This window comes from Falco naumanni, chromosome 9, assembly GCF_017639655.2.
Source record: "Falco naumanni isolate bFalNau1 chromosome 9, bFalNau1.pat, whole genome shotgun sequence".
NCBI classification, from domain to species: domain Eukaryota; kingdom Metazoa; phylum Chordata; class Aves; order Falconiformes; family Falconidae; genus Falco; species Falco naumanni.
Genome location: NC_054062.1, coordinates 18,413,358 through 18,434,592, shown reverse-complemented (window position 1 = coordinate 18,434,592; position 21,235 = coordinate 18,413,358). Strand labels below are relative to the sequence as shown.

Here is a 21,235-nt window from a genome sequence, read left to right as displayed (position 1 = left end):
CACCACCATACCCCGCCTCCCCCTCAGCAAACAAGCCCAGAGGCCAATCTTAATGAGGCTCCAGCTCTGGTTGCTCCAGGTCCCATAACTGCAGGAGGCTCAAATTAATTCAGTGATGATGTTTGGCAGGTCCTCTAGAGAGCTGTGTGAGTGGTTTCTTTTCCAGGGGATATCTACATGCAATAATGAGTGAAGTCCCTTGACATGTCTTTCTTCTGAAGTACTGACAGGGATTGCTGAGGCTTGCTCTGAGGTGCAGTGTGCTTAATACTGCTGCTATTACGGTCTGCTGGAGACCTGGGCGTTCAGCACATTCATAGGTGTTTTATAGCCCTATCTCTTTGAATGGCATCCTCCCCTACTTTCTACACCCAGACTGACGCTGGGCAAGTTTAAACTCTGTGTAATTAAGCCAACACCTAATTTTAAGTACTAAGACATGTAAACATCTTTTCAAGTCAGGTACTAAAATTTTACCTGAACTTGTACAGATAAAGAAAGGAAATCATTTAGCCTGTGAACCCACCAACAGCATGACCTAGCTGACCTCACCGATATCTTGGGTTCTTTTAAACCACACATTAACCACACAAAATTAACACTCCTATGTGGTTTGTACAAATATCTATTTCTAGGGGTTAGTTACAGGAAGCCTCATGTTCATTTTCAAACCTTCTGCCATACACTGAAGCCGTGTAACTGTTCATCTGTCTCGCTCTGCTCGTTCATATCTCACCTCCCTCTCTTTTTTGAGAGCACATCCTGTTTTGTAAGAGGACTTCGATATAACTCTGCAAAATGAAAAAAAAAAAATCAACCCCTGATAAATGAGGCAACATGAATCCAGCAATTAAGAATAAAGCTCCAAACTTTATTCGTTGACTTGAGTACAACAGTGATGCAGATTACAGTGGCACAGGGGTGCAATATGTGCTGTTTGCGGTATGACAGTGGAAACACTAATTGTACAGAACAGCAATCCAGCTCAACTTTTCATTATGCATACAAGCAGACTTACTGTATGGACAAGACATTGATTCACTTTTACAGAGACTCAGAAAGAGAGCTGTCTCACAGATGAATGGAAAAACAGGGACACCTCCCCGAAACGCTGGTTTGTAACATGTGGAGGGAGAAGAGGAAAGTAAAATAATAAAAAACCCTATTGCCAAAATCTACTGATTTAAAGGAACATATACCTTTGAAAAATTAGTTATCAGTTTCCAAAGCTTAAAAAAAAGCCCCCAGCTGTAAGGCCCCCTTACAGGAAGAGTTGTCAGCAATGACCAAGCTGCACTGCTTGGATAGGACTGATCTGGTAACGACATAAAGAGCTCGTTGCTGCGGGCGCGCACAGCGGTCAGAGACTCTCCTGGTTTAGCCAGCCGAGAAAAAGCCTGCTCCAAAGCGTGCGGATGTGAGAGGCTCCGCTGATATCAGTGGTTTTGCATCTGGGGGGGGGGGGGGGGGGGGGAAGTGCATTCTGAAAGTGTTTAGCCATAAAAGCCCAGGCAACTGTCCAGTGGGACCTGTCAAAGCACCTAAGGGAGCTAGAGACTCGGCCTGGTAAGGCACCGCTGGAATTCCCATCGCTGCTTCTACTGCTTGAAATGCCTCATCTCCTAATGCCTAGGAGCAAGGTCCTGTGGACCTCAGCTTTGCAAGTCCTGGGAGAAACATTTGTATTAACTGCGGTGATCCTGACAAAACAGGTCACTGTTTGCCTTCAGTCATCTCTTCTTACCTCCAAAGAAAGACCGCAATGCATGTGGAAGTATTACCTCTTCACACAGACAAGCATTTTTTAGCAAATCATTAGCAGAAATCTATTTCCTTGTTACAAGCCCTTTGGGCAACAAGTAATTTATTTTGCATACAGGCAAACAACATTAATGGCCAATTACCTTCTCACTTCCTGCACTGATGCTTACATTAAAATTAATACTTCTTATTCTTTCCCTGCCAAAATGCAGGCGTCGCATAGCTCCTGCCAGCAGAGTTGTCTGATTAAGAACTCTGTATCTTTGCATTGCGATAGATTTTTTTTTTCTTATTTTATTAAGCACATAAAGGTGTGTGGGAGAAATCACAAGGCAAAACTCACCAGCCAGAGCAGTACTGCAACCCGCAGCGACAGGGGTGTTTCTACACCAAAAGAGAAAGGCGCGTTGTACTGCTATCACAGTGCTCAGTAGCTCTCTCTAACTCTTCATTACATAGCAATGGGGTAAAACCATAACACATACTGTCAAGACCAGCCCTTGCTGGTCTGCCCTGAAGACTATGCTGGAGTCCAGCAGGTGTCTTGACAGGGCCAAAAAGTTTGATGGGGCATGAACTGGGCCATGACCTGGGGCTAACTGAATGGGGAAGGAAGCTGTGGGGTCCAGCCCTAAGCGTGTCTCTGGCATGGAAAGATGAGTGGCATTTCACACTAGGACAGACGAGTTGATATTCCTGTTTCCTGCACATGTTTTATTGTATCACCGTTATCACTGACTGGTATATCACACCGCCATAGGTGACTTCCAGGATGTGGACATCCTCCTCCACAAATGCCTTCCGAAGGAAAGCAGTGAATCATGGAGTGGGAGAAAGGCTGGTTTCCATTTAGCCTGCTCTACGAGGCTATGGCCCAAATATGCCAAGATCTCCTCTTAAGTCAGCATGAGCCAAGGTAAGTCATTTCAAGATGAGTTTAGAGGATGTTCATATTTTTACCATTTGGTAAAAAAAAATTTGGTTAATTTTTCTGTCACTTGTTTTAACACTTTATAGCATTAATTTCAGTGTAGATGCTTATAAGCTATGGACTCTGGACTCCAAACTTGACTCTCCCACCCAATTTGAAATAGGTACCACAGGCTCATGCCTGTGTTTTCTTCTAGGTCTGCTAAACACCACACTGGCAAACCGTGGAGAAATCAAGCTTATGCCAGCTCTCCTTCTTCCCAGAACGTAATCCTTCTCCATCCATCGATTTAGCCGACCAGGAAAAACATGGCTGGTGGAAAGGGATTTCACTTCAAATGTATCAAATTCAAAATGTATCTGATTTCAGCATAACAAACTTTTACAAAAGTGACTCCTAATGACCTCCCCTGAACAGCAAGACATCTGAACTACAGGGCTGAGAAAGGACTTCCAAATTGCAACAGGGAAAGGGCAGCAAGCACTTCAGTGCTGGGCCCACAGACTTCGGGCTATTGGACTTTGCAAGGAGAGATGACATCTGTCTTGACAGAAGTAAAAGCACTGCTAGAGCCACAGAGCTATCTTGTCCCACATGCAGCTATTAAGAAACTTCCTGTTCCCCTAGTCTAACCTCTTGCAGCACAGTGCAGCTACGTCCACAAAGCATCACAAACCATACTTCATGAAAGGCTACTAACCAAAATGAAAACAAATATATCTCTGAGATGCCTCCAAAACGTCTGAAATGAAACCAGCATGACATTGGTGTAATTAAGAAAAAAAAAAAAGAAAGAAAAAAAGAAAAAAAAAAGGAAGAAATTCTGTGAGCAAACTTCACAAGAACTGACTTGCAGTTGTACAGAAAGTTTAGCAGGTTTTGGATAGGACACTGGCAGAGTTGAGATGCTACCTACGTTCAGCTTCCTGAACTGAGGCCACAGTAGATCACATCGCTTCATTGAGAAATAGTGGACAGTTTAGTAATTTCCAGATCTGCTCTTCAAGTTGGCTTAATTCTACTACCATCAGAGATGATGAACAACATACTTATTTCAACATATCTGTTTCAACTTCTGACTCACAGTAGGCTGAACCTTATGCTGTTAAGGCACATGTATAGAGGACATGGCCAGCTGTTCCCACTGTAACACGGAACAGTTCTCTACTTGTTCATATGGAAGTTATCAGACCAGTATCTGCAGAGGTCACCAAACCCAGTAATCGGATCTCTGGATTCCGCGTTACTATGAAGACTACTGCACAGGGTATTACCCTTCCACCTAAGCACTGCCAGGGCTGGGTGCTGGAAACCTTCACATATACCCAGGGAGGCCTTTTCTATGATACCACTTGTGGCCAGCCTGGCACTTCCCTGATTTGAGAGACTGACCCTTTCACCTTTTGCACACTCAGTACACCACACGTATCCATGAGCCCTGCAGATACAAGCATGTATGGAAGTGACAACCTTCGTAACTTAATGACCACTATCTATTCACCACTACGCACTATTTGGAAATTCCATGTTAACTACTCACATAGTACCTCAACTCCAAATGGGGAGTATGCATGCTACATGTGCACCTGTGTTTGAGAACCTGCATGTGTACATAATGCCATTTCCCACATTACGTGTGGTTACTCTGTAATGTTTCGACAGGTCCTTGCTCTTACATCACTCCTAAAGCGGAAAGGGGGAGATAACAAGACAAAAGCAATCAGTTTTCAGTGCTTTTGTCAATGACATTCTGTTGACAGTACCGAGTTTGATGGGACTTTATCAGAAGCTCAAATGCTTTGCAGGAGACAGAAGAATGCAAGCATGCACTTAAAGCATATTAATAGAATCACAGAACGGTTTGGGTTGGAAGGGACCTTTAAAGATCATCTAGTCCAACTCCTGACATGTCTCAAGGGAATACTGAAGAGGGAAATTAAAAAGAAGTGCCCAAGAAAATGCTACTCAATTGATACTAGGAAAATGATCCATTGCTTACAAAGAAAATTCTCCCAGGAGGTACATTTTGGTTTTTATTAGGTGGGAAGACCAGATGAAAAAACAGAAATGTTGCAGTGACAACTAACAGCCCACTACAGAAAACACCCCCAATCCCCTCCGCTCCCCGTGGCTGGCTACAGTGTGGTTGCAATGTCTTGGGGTCTGTCTATATATAAATAGCTGCGATAGTTAAGGGGAATTAACTACAGGCATGAAGCTGCAGCTCAGAAAACCCTTCACGTTCTCAATCAGAAATAAAGCAGTAATTAGTCTAGTGAAGAGGGCTGCGAGCTGAGCGACTATACTCCACAGCAGTGAGATATGGGCCAGCAGTGGCCCAAAAATCCAGTTAGAGATTTATTGTTTCGGCAGCATCTAAGCTGGCTCCTCTTCATTCCTTCCCATGCTGCAATTGCACTTTAAAATTCTCAGCTGATGAGGCAGATACAAATTACCCTGTCATTCTTCACAGGCTAGGAGGCTGGGCTCTTTATTAAAAAGAAAAAAACAAACTTTTTTTTTTTTTTTTGTGAGAGGAGGCAAAACAACCTGGCTTAGTCATTTCTGAAATGACTGGATAAAGTATTCATATATTGTGTGAGAAGTTCAATAGTAATCTAGAGATGGGGACAGAGAAATGCAGACTGGCAGCTCATATCCTTGAGACAGCAGGTCTTCAGATCAAAAAGGTTTATTATCAAGGTGACTCGGGCTAAAAGACCTGCAATGCCTACTGTGCTGGGAAGGCAGCAGCACAGTATTGTCTATAGGATGTGGGCTGGCAAAATTTAGAGAATTTTAATACTTCAAATGCATTAAACCTCAAATGTCCATCTCAAAGTTAAGCCACAGCTTGCAGGTGACAAACACTAAGTTTCTGAGACTCCAGCATTCACAAAGCCTGTGACTGTAAAACACTGCTATTCTTTTGTCGTATGGATTTGGTTTCAGCAGTCACTCAAAAACACATCTCAAACTGCCAGTGCCCCTAACATTCCCATTTACTTCTCAGCATTCCTCAAACCCCTTTCAGATGCTTGTTCTAAAAAAATGAAGTAAAACATGTTGAACTGATCCATGCTGCACTCTCAGTAATATCCAGGAGAGCTTGCTCACAATTGCACATGTCACAGTGTTCACTGAGGACTTCTTTTCAGTGGGGACTGTGATGCCAGATCTACATGGCAGCATATTCTCCAGCTTGTCCCCCAGACTCATCATTCCCTTAGCTCTAGGGACACGGAGCAGGTGCTGACCCCTTGTATCTGTCTCTCACATACTGAATCTTCAACTCAGATTTTATCAAAGGAACCACAGTGATCTGTTGCAACAGGATTTCCTAAACCAGCAAAGAAGCAGCAGGATTCGGGCTGTCCTGCACAGGTCATGGTGAAATGCCATTTGGTGATAGGCAGAACTCAACACGGTGATAATGAATCTCACAACTACATGGGACTGTTTCCCCTTCCTGACTTCCAGATTTTAATACCAATGTCTCATATAACAGAAAATACAAAGGCTCTGATGTCTCCAGTGCCAAAAGTTTCTGCATTAAAACCGAAACCTTGATATTCTTTAACAGACACAGAACCTATGTAACCCTCTCCCGTATCAGGAGATGGGCTCATTAGTGCAGTATGCATTGGCGGTTAAGCACCAAGGAAGAGAAAAAGCTGACCTTGCAGCCACGATGCATTCATTCAATTACTTTGGTGCTCATGTCCTCCTCTGTATAGGACTTGCTCAGAAGCAGTTAAGGTACATACAGGCAGTTTTTTAAGCTGCAGCATATTGGAAGAAGACTGAAAGCAGTAAAGGAGTTTAATGCAGCTCAGGAACTGTCTTGCATGATTACTCTGTCTTCAAAAACCAAGTCAGGCACAAAGGGAAATAAAAATAACCAAGGCTGGAGCTTTGACGCTTCAAAAGAGGAAAAAAGAAAAAGTCTGTGCCCTCTTTTCCAAGCACAAGTGAAAAACTACATTAACTAAAAAGAGTGCTTGGCCCCATGCACTGTGCCATACTGACAACAGCAACCGCAATTTAATCAAAAAGCCTCTATTGGCAGAGCATGGCACCTTGATGGTACCTTTTAATTCATAAACATTCCTCCCCAAGAGGGATGAATCTATGTGTTAGCTTGCAGAGAACCATATTCCCTGCTGATGTAAAATCCTACAACTCCACTGCAATCTGATGAGCTGTACTAGTAATTACTAGCAGGGAGTCTGTCCTGAAATCTCTGGGTGCGAACCAGGGCACACTTAGAAAAGCATTTTCTCACTCTGTCACTCCCACCCCCATCCACCCATCTCCCGGACTAAATGACAAGAAAACTGACTCTTCTCCATCATTCCCATTACTTAAGTGATCCTAAATTATTCAAAGGACTGGTTAAGCTCCAGCCTTATTCATTCAAGCAGAAAGTGTAGAAGAGGGAAGACTGACAACAGACACAGCAATCCACTTCCTATATCCTAGCAAATATGTACAAGTACAAGGAGTCCATTTCCCACAAATTCAACTGGTATGTACTGTGAGTGAGCAGACTGCCCACCTTTGCAGACTGTACCACACCAAGAAGATGACGTTTCAAAAGGGTGCCAATTAAGAAACAGTTGTGTGAAAGACTTAATGTGACCACGTAGATAACTTACAGAGGGCTTCTCCTTCACTACAAGAGCATCTACCTTTCTCTCCACATATATACACATATATACACATACATACACACACACAGATAGATGGAGAGATATAAATACATGTGCGCACACACGCAAACACACATACATATATATATATTTTTATATATATATATATTCTTTTCCAGTTCTTGAAGTGGTTACAACTACTTTAGTCTACAAGGCATCCTAAGGGCACTTCCTGGCTCTAGCAATAAAGTCCATCATATTGTGGAGAGAAGTAAAGGGAGTATCATTGAGGGAGAAGAACAGAGCAGTTCCCTATCTTGTATAATTTTATGTAACAGGGTGACACCTCTGAAACCTATCAGTGTTATTTCTGAGCCCAGATATTTTCTCCCTGTGTTTCAGGCGGGCAAATGTTCATCTTGTTCAGTTGCTGCATACAGAGGTGCCACTATGTGATTTTCCCTTTTTGGTGGATAAGTAGTTGCTTTCAAATAGTTTGGGCTGTATGACACTATGCATCATTTTTTGTTGGTTTGTTTAAAGGAGATTAAAAGAGTCTTGCTTTTTTCTTCATGTCGTTGCGTCTCCAGAGAGGTAACTTGTCAAACTCCTGTATCGTCATGCCAAATATTTCTTGAAAAACTTCAGGTGCTAAGTGACGCTTTGGTTTTTTGGTGGGTTTTTTTTTTTTTTTGGAAAAAAAAAAAAAAAGAGAAAAAAAAAAGGAGAGAAGACAATGGTCAGTCAAAGCCAAAGAGACACAACAGGAGAAAGGAGTGCCTTAGGGATATCATGTCACTGTTTAAGAGCTATTGCAGGAAATAATAATGCTTTGACAATACACGTAATCAAGTCCTCATGAGCGAGGGTGGCTCAATGAATCAATACAATTTTGCAATTTCCTAAGACTGAGAAGTTTACAGAGGAAATCAGGAGAACTATTTCAGTTGCTGAATAAGCAAGAGACAGAAAAATGATCTGTCTGAAGTCACCCAACAGGCAGAGACAGACCAGAGAACAAAACCAGCTCCTGCACGCCCATCCCAGGCTTTAGCTAGTAACCTCTGCTTACATCTGGAAGTTCCAACAGACACTGGGTTTCAGGAGAGCTTTGCAGAAGGGCTGCAGGTTGACATGCTACATTCAAAGTTCTGAGAAGACAGATGTCTGGCCACACTAACTGTCCAGCACATTTCTCTATGGCCAATGAAACATTTTTTGATGTGGTCTTGTGCACAAGTTACTTCTTGTTCAGCCATTTTAGAGCATACTGGATGGGGTAAGTGTCTCCCTCTAGCACTAATGTAACACAGCATTGAATTCCAATCGATGATCACGTATCTACTATATAAAAATGTGCATAAATGGTTACTTACCCAAATTTTCACAGCCCCTTACATTCATCTCCACAGAAGATTAACTACAAATGACATAAACATCCCCAGCCTTCCACTGGGCTGCTTAAGTCTTTCTAATCCACAAAGCTGTAGACAATTTTTATTTGTTGGCAGAGATTTAAGTCCTCATATTATTGGATATCAGCCAGTCTAACTAATTCATAAGACTCGTGGCTGAGTTAAAGAAAGTTAGACTTCTGATCCTCAAGGATGGCTGTCACGGACTTTTAGCTAAGAGATCCAAGATCAAACAAAGTATTGCTGCATTCCAAAATGGATCCTATGACCATAAAACACTCCAGAAGTTTTGGGCCTTTCACCAATTTACAAGTATATAATTAATTGCTAGAAAACATAGGGGTGTTGGGAGAAGCTCAGTCCATGAGCAGGGAGACAGAGATGTGGGACTCCTGGCCCAGCACTGTTCATGGAGATGCAGCTGCTTCCTCCCACTGTCCGATTCCTCTTTCCCTGCTCAGTGCTGAGAAATGTTACCAGTCTAACAAGGACCCACACTTCAGTGTTTGAGCTTCCAAGTGTGCAACAACAAACAACTTCAGCAGGAAAGAGCATTTAGGAACTTGCTTCTCTTACCTCAAGCCTGGTTCTGTCTACATCTTTTAGTATTTTATTTCGCCCTCTGTTGGTCACCATGAGCATTTCATATGGAAAAATCTGTTAACAACGTATAAAAGGGGGAAAAAGAGATGTATTTATATTCTAAAGCAGAAAGAACAAAATGTGTCTCATTTTCTTAACCAAAAAAACTTGTTTAGTATCAAACTGCCTCAGATTATAGAGCCACTATGTACTTGCCCACCCCACTGATTTTTATGGTGCATATAATACATCAGTTGGCTTTGGTCAGAGTCCTCTCTAGCCAATATACTTTCCATCCATCAATGTCTAAGTTTATTAAGGTAAATTTATTTGTCAATCATTGGTTTAAGTGATGGCTGGCAAAGTGTGGACAGCTCTTAGGACACACACTCAGTGGACTTCAAAAGATGAAACAGATGAAGGCACATAAAAAAAAGCAGCAAATTTGAATAAGCAAGATATTAATTTGTGGGGGCCACTGCATTCAACAGAAACCATCACATGATTTTCTTTGCCTTTTGGATAGTTAAAGAATTCAAGCAACTGCTCACTGTGCTTGCTGGCTGTGCCATACATACATGGATTAAAGGAGATACTTTTGTAGGCATATTTGTTTTACGCACCTTCATCTGCTTCAGAAGACTATGTGTCCAGCACATCTCCCATTAGCATTTCCCTTGATTTCTCTTTACATTGCAAAGAACATCCAGAAGTTATACATATCAGTTATTGGCCAATAATCAATTCCTGAATGCATAAATGATTTTGCTTTTGTTTTATGCGTACAAGTTCTTTGAAGTAAAATGTTCGCTGTCAGTGGGTCTCAAATCAGTTTAATCCAATAGAAACAATGCTGCTTAGAAAGGATTTCAGAAAACCATGTGCCTTAAAATCAGTTTCTGGAATCATCCCTGCAAATAAAACCCTGTTTTAGGATTTTTTTTTTGGGGGGGGGGGGGGGGGGGGGGGGGCAGACAGTTCCATAAATGCCTGGAATGACTCAGGAGAGCTCATGTTCTATCTAACAGAGCCTCTGTACAGCCCTTCTCATTGCGTATCTCTGCCAAGTAGGAGAACAGCATTCCCAGACTCCTTGTCCAACCCCTATTGAAGTCAATGAAGTTTTTCTGCAGACTTCAGTGGCAACTGGCTCAGCATTTACTATTATTTATGGGTCTTTACCTGCCCACTGGGAACAGGAGCGAGACCACCAAAACTCTCCTGGAGAGATAGCTGAGCTATTCTCAAATGCTATTAATTAAATGATTTTAACATCAGAAGAAATTCAACCTAATCCACTTTTGTCAATTTTTGTGCAATTACTAGACAATTAAGTTCATTCCATTGTTAGCAATTATCCCAATGAACTTTTCAGAAATACAATAAATAAGATTCAGGCAGCAATGAACACACCACTGAGTTTATTGTAAGTAATAATAATTTAAATAACGTGTGTTTACATACCAATTGTAAGATAAGATTCTTAGGAGATTCTAACATTGTCACAATTGTACAATTAAGTCTATACATTGCTCATGTTTGATACTGGAAATGGCTACCTATACAGCATTATAGGAAACTAAAATGTAACTTTTCATATTTAAACAGGCAGAGTTTAAGTCAATATCTACAATCCTAAGTACATTTTATATTTAGATATTCACGACAAGGCATGTCTCTATCTGGGTTGGCAGGATGCACAAATTCTGTCCTTTCTGGAGAACCATTTGGTAAGATTTGCTCATTCTTAAATTTACTAATTTTCACTTTTCAGGTTTTTTACGCTGACTTTGAGTTGGTTTCTTTTACTTTATCAGGTTTAAGTTAGTGTTGGACCATTGGCATGAATAAAAAACCTGCCAATTTACACATGTTGAGGGTCTGGCATCATCTTTACAAACATCAACAGAAAGCGATCTATTACCTCATGAGAATTCCCATAAATTTTTTCACTAATAATACTGACAGAATTTGTTACCCAAAATAACATTCTAAATCACTGGGTGCATCAACAGCAGTGGTGGCTGTAAGAATTTCTATTGCACTGAAAAAGAACTTATTTGAAATAAAAAGGAGTGTGAATAAAAGGAGTATCTCAGGAATTGGGGATGTCCCCAAAGTCTTATTTATATAATATATAAAACCACTTGTAAATATACATTGCACTGGGGTCTCAGCTTATATAACTTGGGTTATTGCCTTATACAGTTTGTCTGGAGGTGACTCGGAAGCACAAGTAGTAATCCAGTTTGAAAAACGAGCTCCTCGCTTAACTGCAGAAATGCTGATCCCTGTAACTTTGGCAAAATCACGATTTCTTGAAAGATTCACCAGCAACAGATAAAGTTAGAAGATTTAAAACACAGCCCTGGTTGAATCCTCTCTCTCTGTGTTCATTTTTGAATGAACAACTGTATCTCTAGACATATCTGCCAAAGCATTTAAATTTATATCTTAAATTATATTCAGCTGATATCGCCTCTTTTCCCAAGAAATCTCCTGAATAATTTCTTATATGGGGAATTCAACATTACTGAATGGTGTCAGGCTAACAGTGCTGAGAGCTAAGGAACAGATCCAGACAGACGTGGGTATCTAACTTCAAATTTGAAACACAGATCCATGTATTCATTAATTTTTAAATTAAGATGGCTTCAACAGTGTGTTGTGAGCCACAATAATCTGCATCACTTTTCCAACCTGTCAGACCTGAGAGACCTTCCCATCAAGTTCGGCTTTTTGGCTAGTGGAAGCTTGACAGAGACCTAGCTATTGGGCATCTTCAGTATCTCTGTTTTGTCTCTAGAAAAGCCTCCTTAACCCAAGGAGCACACCTGGGCTACCCTCAGCCTGCCCGAGTACTAACGCCTGCAACAGGCAAAGTCCACAACAAAGGGAGAGGTTTGGCACATAAGGAGCAGGGACTGAGGTGAGGTAAAGAAAAACAAGGGAACTAAGACATTTCCCATAATTTATCTGAATTTCACAGTCAAATCTTCACTGTCTTGAAGGAAAGTGAATAACATCTGCACTTGCCTTTGGCTCCAACATGTTAGGCATAGATACTCCTCTGTCCATTCTCATTCCAGGGACATGACCATCCGGAAGGGACTGCATCAGATACAGGTATACATCAGACACATAGGTTACACACACAGAGGGTAAAGGCACTCAAGTAGTGGTGAAAACAAAGGAGAATTTGCCCTGAGACTTCCTTCGAGTCTTTATATTTTAGTCTTATCATACAGATCATTGCCGTGGCTACCGCTTGCTACTTCCCTGAGGCACGCAGAGGGAACCTTTGATCCTCTCTACCACCCCAGCCTCCTGTCACTGCTAAGGCTGGCAGTAGCTCCCCACTTAACCTACCAACCTCACTTCCCAGGTGGACGCTGCAGACCCCAAGAGAGTGGTGGGCCCTTTCCCACCCCAGTGACTAAGTGGAAAAATCTGCAAAAGCATTAATTCAGATCCCACCCAAGAGCATACGAAGCACTCTTACACCTCCGGGCTTTCCTTCCTGTCACCGTATCAGCTGAGGGATTTATTTTTTTGTCTTCACAATTGGAAATTTTTAATATGACCACAAACAGGAATAGGGTAAAAAGGTGCTGTTTTGACACAGGTACTGTTTCTAAAGAAATAATATTTTGAGCACAATACATGGACAACTCCTCTCTCCTCCCATAATCTTACTCTCTTCTCCAATCATGATGATTTTGATATACCATTAACAAAATTATCCAAGTAATTAACCCCTTTCTTAAATTCCCATTTCATATTGGGATTTTGCTGAGGAGCCAACCGGACTCAAGCCATTCTGGAAAAAAACCCTGCAGAGAGTATTTGGAGTAAAAGGATTTATATTTGCAAGCACACCTCTTACTCGCTCATCTGTGATGGCAGCACTGTAGAAAACTATTGATCAGCCACCTTGTCTGGAGAGCAAATTCCAGGGTAAAAACGAGGAATTCAAGCCTCCTGGTTTGGGAGAAAATTGCCTCCAGAAGAGACACTGTATGTCTCTGAGGTTGGTACTACAGAGGCTGGAAATAAATCCACCCTCAGCTGTCCAGAGGGAACTTACAGATAACTCATATACCAACAGACAGTGGATTTTTACAGAGCAAGTCCCAGAACTGGTGCGAGATGTCTCAACCCAGTTCTGGGGAGGTAACAAGGAAGAATCTGAGGCTGTGCCTGTTTTTTGTTGATATGAATCTACATTGGTGATTATGCTTAAACATGCAAGAAAATCAAAGCTACTGTCTTAAGAAACCCTTCCCTGCAGCAGAAATTCAGACTTCAATAGGTAGATGCTTTTAGTTCTGTGGTCAGTTGATTGATGAAAACCCGTACTCTACCTGGAAATCTGAAAAGCAAAAGAGAAATCTCATCAGCTTTAGAGCGTGGAAGAACAGAAATCAATCACAACCTACCAGATAATCCTTGTGTCTTCTGGTTTACCTTTTCTTTTCAAAATCCCACCCGATCCCCTAAGGCCAGCAACCTTCCTGCTTTCGGACTTTGTAAAGAGCCAAACACTTCAAATACTGCAGCCCTTTTCATTTCAAGCAGGTTTATCATTCAGGAAAAGCAAGTCACTTTGGAAATACTAAGAGACACAAAACCACAATCAAGTGAATAAAGAGCCAATTAAAATTCAAACGTATACAACAGGATTCACCTCACCTAACCTCTACCATCATGTAGCTGTCTAGATTCCCCCATAGATACAAGAATCAGCAGAAGATGCCTGATCATAGATAGTCAGGATCAATCTCACTTTGGAGATAAGCCTCTCTCTCAGCACAAAGCATTTCAAAACATTACCTCTCAAAGTTTCAGAACTTTCATAAATATTGTCAATTTTTATTAGGCAATGACTAATATCACATCTAGCTCAAAGTCATAATGAAAATCATGAGCAGCAAGGGGGATTAGAAGGCACTATACTCCCTTCTTCACTGTGGCACGTTTTTCAGACTGTGCAGTGGATGGTAATTTTCAAAGAAATTGCTGGAACATAACTCAGTCATATCCCTTATAATATACACATTACCAGCTTTCCATTTGCACCAATGCTAAAGCAGTCCCTTGGCATAAACAAAGATCAGTTCCACATAGCAGATTTTGCAAAATAAACCCGAACTTTTAATAGGTATTTGCAGAGTTTATTGCCGAGTTAATGAGGGGAAGTTAAAATATACTGAACAAATACAAAGTAACCACATCCACAGCCTTAAAACAAAAGAGCAGAAATGATTAAGCATCATAACATGTTCGGTAGTGAAGTAGCATGTAAAAAGGCTCCTCAGCCTTACCTCTAACAGCACCACTCACATCCCCGTAACTGTTGTACTGACCAAAATCTGTAGACACCGGCTGTAACAGAAAAATAGGGGCATGCACATGAATTCACAGTTCATGACTTTACAAGTAGTTTGGTATATAGGGAAAAATCAATTGCTTTAAGTCTTTTATTCCCCCCTCAGTTTTAAAAACATTTCTTGCATTGCTTTCTTGCCTTTTTAGCAATGTAGTTTGTGGGGAATGGAAATTAGTGTTCATCTGACTTCAAGTGGTCTTATAAGAAACCTTGACAAACTGAAAACCCAATACAGTTAACATAGAAATAAATACCATTGATAACTACAGCCACCTTTTGCTTCTCAAACCCACCATCTCCTTACCCTGTGAAGTCCATTTTTTCCATAGCCAGGGAGAGAAGAAGTTTTGGAGGCTGAAGCATGTGCTGTTGAATGAGGAAGGGAAAAATCTTTTACTGGAAAAATCCCATGGTAACTCAAAACCAAGAACATTTAAGGAATCAACTAGCATAAAAAACACAGTTAAAAAACAATATGCATAACCAACTGAGACACACTGACTTTAAGAAACTAACATCTCAGCCCCAAACTCATCACAGCCTTCCATATGTTCTGTAAGTTACACACAGCTTTATCATGCCACGGTAACAGGTCATCAAGAAGGGACACTGTGATTTTGCTAGACTCAAAATCAAAGGGGTCTCCACTGAGTTGAAAGTAAGAAAACTGAGCAAAATAACTTTTTGGTCCTTAGCTACATAAAGCATTGTGCTGCATCTTATGATGGCACCAAGATAAAGAACAAGGAGAATCCAAGATCAGCATTATTTGACTGGATAAGTTGCCTGTTAAGTCTCCCATGCAGGTCCATTCAATTCCACTCTCCCAGGTCACTCACGCAGTTTAGATATTATTATACTCTCTGAAACTTTCAATAATTTCCTTTCTATCCTTCCTACTGCAACTATTATTACACTCATGCTACCAGCTTCTGCTGCTGCACGAGCCAAGATACATGCAAGTCACATGCTTCAGCTCACCACTTTTTGCTACAAAGAGAAAAGGGCTTTTAGTTTTGGTCCTGTAACACTCTAATTGACATTTTGGTACTGACTCCAACAGGACAATGATTGCAACAGGCAGTGCTGAGTGAATTCAAACAAGACTGAGACTTGTGCATTCCGATCCAAAATTATAGTTATTCTGTACATGATGTAACATAACACAATTCAACAGAGCTCTGTGACTCCTGCTTTCATTTAAAATGAAAGTGAAATAAGGTATCTGGGGGCATTCGGTTTAGCATTTGTACCGATGTCAGAAACTGCACAAGTAAGATAAAGACAATGTGGAAATGTCAAGCATGTGTTTTCAATAACAGATAAAAAGATGGATAAATAGAAAGATTGTCCATATAATGATCAATAGCACCTCTACTGTTAACACAGCTCCTTCAGACAAGATCCCCCATATAAGAATGCAATTTTTGGTTTTCTAAAATACAATTTTTACCACAGAAAGTCATAGAATGTAGAACTTGAGGCACTGTTGTTGCCAGCAATAAACGGTTTTGGGAAAGGCCACTGATTCCCCAAAAGGCAACTGATGATTGCACTGATTATCACTGCAAAGAGGGACAGACACATCTCCAACAAAGAAGTCCTCCTATCTGTGCTAAGGTGAATAAAAAAAATCATCAGCTCAGACTCTGACCTTGTAAAAATTACAGATAGTGAGGGAGAGCCACAGACATTCTCTTCATGACCATAAATACAGGGAACAGACTTACACAACAGAGAACACAAGGAAACCTTAGTTTGCTTGGCAGCTACTCCAGTGGATGACTCCAAAGAGTCTCATCTTGTCCCTTCTTGGCTTAAAGCACAACTGCTGTGCTACAATGACCAGTGGATGAAGAGTGAAATAAAAACCCCAAACCTTTCCCTGGAGATCTGAGAAAGCCACAGATGTACATCAAAATACAACAAAGCCAAGAATCTAAGCCACCAATTAACCAAAGCCGACTTTTGCGCTTTGCTTTGGAACAGAATACACCCAGTCAAAATGTCAGCCAAGGCCAAAAGACTGGTTGAGTTTGGAATACGCAGCCCCACCGGTAAATGTTGCTGGTTTTTTTGTCTCTGGCAGGGAAGACTGATAGGAACCATTAGTTTAAGCAATATGTGTTATTGTAATTTAATAACCCAGCCTATCAGCATGTGTGTGATGTGATAGTTACAGATTAACTTACCTCACTCCTTATCTATATTAGAAAATCTCTCTCCTCAAAAGTGCCTGAGAATCCTCAACCTCATATTTCTTCTAATTAGCACCACCACCACCCCACCACCCCACTACCCGCCTCACCAAAACCAGCTAATGAATTTGGTCACTCTTTCAGGGCAGAACACCATGCACACATCTATCAAGTGTTCCCAGTGCTGTCTCTTCTGGGAAACCACTTGATATGTGTATATGTGGTGCTCATTATTCAATGTTCATTATTAGTTTTATTGCCTACATGAATTACCTGGAGAATCGTAACGACTGGCAGAAAGGGCTGACCTATCACGACTCTCCTTTTCCATCTCTTCTTTCAATATCAATTGTCCCAGACCAGAGTTGAGCTATAAATGGTAATACAAAAAAAAAAACAAAACCAAAAAAAACACAATAAAATAAAGCTGATTGAGGCATTAGTAGAAATTGCTTACAGAAAACAAAGGGGCACTTTTTGGATGGTGTTCAGAAATAGCATGAAGACAAGCTTATAACTACCTTCATAAGCTGCTCCTCCTGCAGCTGTCGGCGTCTCTGCAGCTCCTCATCATCTTCCTCTCTTCCACTTGATCTGCGTCTCATGTCAGCTCCTAATTCCATAAAACCACAGTACAGGGAGAGCTTTGTATATCAGTTCAACTGCAGCTTGAAGATTTCAATGCTAGTTCAAAGTACTGGTCAGTTTGATTTACTGAATAAACAAGGCAGTGTTTTTTCCAAACCAAGCAACAGTCCTGGATACAAAAGCCATGAATCAATGTAAGTGAGAAAAGGAGTTCAGACTGCTAGTTCTGGAAACATGGGGTTTTTAATGGCACCAGTAACTGTATCAGTGACTGAAAACATAAAGTCTGATTTACATTTATACTTTTATCTAGACTCAGAAAAGCAAATCTGAATTAACATTTCAAATGGAAAATTAAACTACATTAATCCCCAAAATGGACATTCATATTTTGAATAAACAAGGCATTATTTTTAGTCTAAAACAAAGCAAATTGATTTGATCCATTGGATAAAGCTAGAATTAAGACACAGGTGTTCTACATTTTAGTTCCTGACTTCTACTGAAAAATGTTTATTTTCTTGAATATTCTTAAAAAAGAGTCCAATTTGGACACCAGGACGCTTCCATGAATACACAGGACATGATACTACTGTAAATATTTAGACGGCGTTGTATGATTTCTGCACAAGCTATGTCCCGAAATATTCACCGATCCTATGCTAGACAACCTCAGCATGTGATTTAAATGAAAATTAAATTTTTCAACTGAAGTATCAGAAAGTTTGTATCAATTAAATGTTTTGTATAGCAGTGTTAAATTAATGCTATGTAGAGACACAAAAAGTTATGGAGAAACGATTTGTTTTTCATTTAGTCTCTCAGGCTTTCACAAGATTTTTCAGTACACTAGCAGTAATATTCCTTTTTTTGACATGAGCTCATTCTAGCTCTTTAAGCAAAATATCACACTCAAAATCAGACAACAAGCTGGGAAACCTGGCACTTGTGGGTTTATTTTAAACTTGTATGATGCCTTCTTAGTTCTGAGTAAAACCAATGAGCACATTTTTACCTTTACAGTTTCCAAACAGTCCTGTTTAGTTTCCCAGGTGTAACAAAATCACCTGATAGCCAATATACAAAGCAGTTATACTGGAAACAATTAAAAGTTGTCATCCACTTCTTAGAGATTCAGATGAGAGCCAAAATTTCCAGCAAAAGTTCCACCTCAGATATACAACGTAATAATGCTGTAGTTACGACAAGCATTGTCAGGAGAGTTTCAAGTATGTAGATGTTATCCCTGTGACTGTAATGTTTGTCAGGCTGCAATCCTATATGAAGGACATTCTCAAAAAATTGCCGCTGCATATGCAGCTCCTTCAATTGGTCACTAAGCTCTCCCACCCCATGTCTCCTCTTCCAGCATCTCTCTGAAAACCCTGTTGCAATGAGAACCCTACACTCCTTCACAGAAACGTGAAACGGGCAACACCTTCAGTGTTTCACATGTGACTTCATAAATGAACCAGGCTAGATAGCTTAATTTTTATTGACCCCTATAGAATAAAATAACAGAGGAACCAAACAAAACAAAATTAGAAATGATGATGCCCATGATTTAAACAAAAGAGAATACAAAACCTTAAGTGCTACAACACAGAAGAAAAATACAAAGCCTGTAGAAAGTGTAACTCTGAAAATCAGGACTTTTTTAGTCCATTAATTATTCCACTTCAGTCACTGCTTCTTGCCATGAAATTAGTCATGTAGTTGGAAGCAATCATATTTTCTGTGGAATTTTGCTATTAGCTTAGGACTAAAAGATTAAACAGACAATAACTGAAAGAAGTCAGGCTTGTGTGACATACCACATTTTTAAAGCTACTGCACAGGAGTTTACATAATTTGTCTATGGGTTAATATCTGTGTGATCAATTCCAAAGTCTTTTAGCAAAACCTCTGCTACTCAACACTATTCAGTAGTTTTAAACTCACAGGCACTTGGAGGTCTCACCAGAAAAACTGCACCTTGTGGTGAACACCTGGAGCAGACGCAATCTTCAATATCCATTTTTTACAGCTCCAGTATTAATCTGCTTTGGTTACCAGTACCTTTTAAGCCACATCACTTGTTTGGTTTTTTTCTTGGGTTTTTTTGTTGGTTTTTTTTTTGCATACCTATGGCCGCAAGGGAGGGAGGACCTGGCCAGTGGTCTGTCTCAATCTTTGGTATCTCGTTGGGTGCTGGTGCGTGAGCTGCTGGGAACTTGGAGGACTTGATGATATCCTCGGAGGACTTGCTCTGTGCTGCCAAAGCAGCTGCATCTAAATGGCAATCAGGGAACTTAGCTATGTAATAATCTGTATCAATATTATAAAGGTCTTCCTTATTTTGGAAAAAAATTATACTTCACAATAAGTTAATTTTCAAAAGCAAACATTTTCATGTTTAGCTTTTCTAATTGCAATTTGAAGCAAAGTAATGTCTTTCTCCCACCAACAGATTGGAATCAAACCTTCATCTCCTCCCTCATCCCCACCCCCAAAATAACCCCAAATCAGCTTTGGATTTTAACAGGGTTGCACAGTGTTAGAGTGATTAGGCAAGAGTGAGAACATTCAGTCTAACAGTATTTTTCAGTATCTCCTAAGGACAACTGATTATTAATGAAAATGAAACCAGATTTATGGACTGATCTGTTGCCCCTCTAGGGCAAGAAAACAAATAGTTCAGAGGAACAGCTCTAATTTTAACTCTAGTGATGCTAATTATTTCCTATGTTTCTGTGAAAAGCTGCAAAACAAAAAAGGAAATCTGAAAGAAGTAAGTTTGTTTAGCTAGTGGATTTTTTTCTGCTGCATGCCCTTGCTTATTAGGATGCAAGAGTAGTAAAAGCAGATGTGAATTTATTAATAAATACCAAACCTGATCCATTCAGATCAACTTGGCAGGGAAAGGCACTTGCAATGAAATGAACCTCACCAATAAAACATCTCAGCAGTGGGGCATCCACTAAAGATTGCAGTCTAAGCCAGTCTCTTAAAACGCATGTGAGGATGTGCATTATGGCTTTCACTTCTTGACATTAAAAAAAAAAAAAAAAAAAGTAAAATCCAATAGGATTCAGTTTACATTAAAACCAGCTTTAACTACCTCTTATCTGCAAACTGTTAGCTCAAATCTTTGCTTATTTGAAGCTATTGTTTCAGAAGCAAGGATTCTGGACTTTTTTTCCCCCCTTTTTTTTTTTTTTTAACAGAAAGGCATCTGTTAACGAAGTGAAGCACTGTGTTGCTCATCCAACATGTTCATAGTAACTACAAACATCAGTATTAGACGTTATTGGGAATTGTGTGCAGTTTCTGATTGGGAAACTCTAAGCATAATTGCAAGTATGGAGGAAGCTGGCCAGAGTTTACAAAAGCATGACTTCAAACAGTACTTACGTATTAGAATTGGTGATGTCAGTGGTTAAATGTTCACATGTTAATGGGAGGTGAGGAGATACATTAAAACCATAAAAATAAACAAAAATAATGTTAAGATTTTTTTCAAAAATGAGCATATGGTTTGAAACTTAAAAAATAAATAGAAAAAAACCCTTGATGTAGTATCGCAGCAGCATTATTTGCAATGCTCACTTGTGACTACATAATGGGCTTCCTGGGCTTTTCCTTATCATCTCAGCTCAACTGCTCTCAGCCAACTGTTCACCTAAAACCTGTAAGACTGCTGGTTTGCTACTTTACCCTAAATACATTTCATTGGATAA

The 21,235-nt window shown here is 40.3% G+C and overlaps 1 protein-coding gene across 16 annotated transcripts in view; it reads right to left on the bottom strand.

Annotated features, from left to right (window-relative positions):
- Positions 1–850: 850 nt before the first annotated feature.
- ABLIM1 (actin binding LIM protein 1) overlaps positions 851–21,235 on the bottom strand; it is a 206,274-nt gene continuing 185,889 nt past the window's right edge. For 8 of the 16 annotated variants that reach the window (XM_040605481.1, XM_040605476.1, XM_040605479.1 and 5 more), the window contains 9 exons: positions 19,641–19,787; positions 17,450–17,541; positions 17,202–17,298; positions 15,035–15,096; positions 14,666–14,726; positions 13,706–13,713; positions 12,378–12,452; positions 9,336–9,416; positions 851–8,005 (listed from right to left, as the gene is read on the bottom strand). In XM_040605481.1, the coding sequence (XP_040461415.1) occupies positions 7,892–8,005; positions 9,336–9,416; positions 12,378–12,452; positions 13,706–13,713; positions 14,666–14,726; positions 15,035–15,096; positions 17,202–17,298; positions 17,450–17,541; positions 19,641–19,787 (737 nt within the window). In that variant the 3' untranslated portion in view covers positions 851–7,891. The remainder of the gene's footprint in view (positions 8,006–9,335; positions 9,417–12,377; positions 12,453–13,705; positions 13,714–14,665; positions 14,727–15,034; positions 15,097–17,201; positions 17,299–17,449; positions 17,542–19,640; positions 19,788–21,235) is intronic. The other 8 variants (XM_040605473.1, XM_040605477.1, XM_040605468.1 and 5 more) reach the window with 2 other exon arrangements.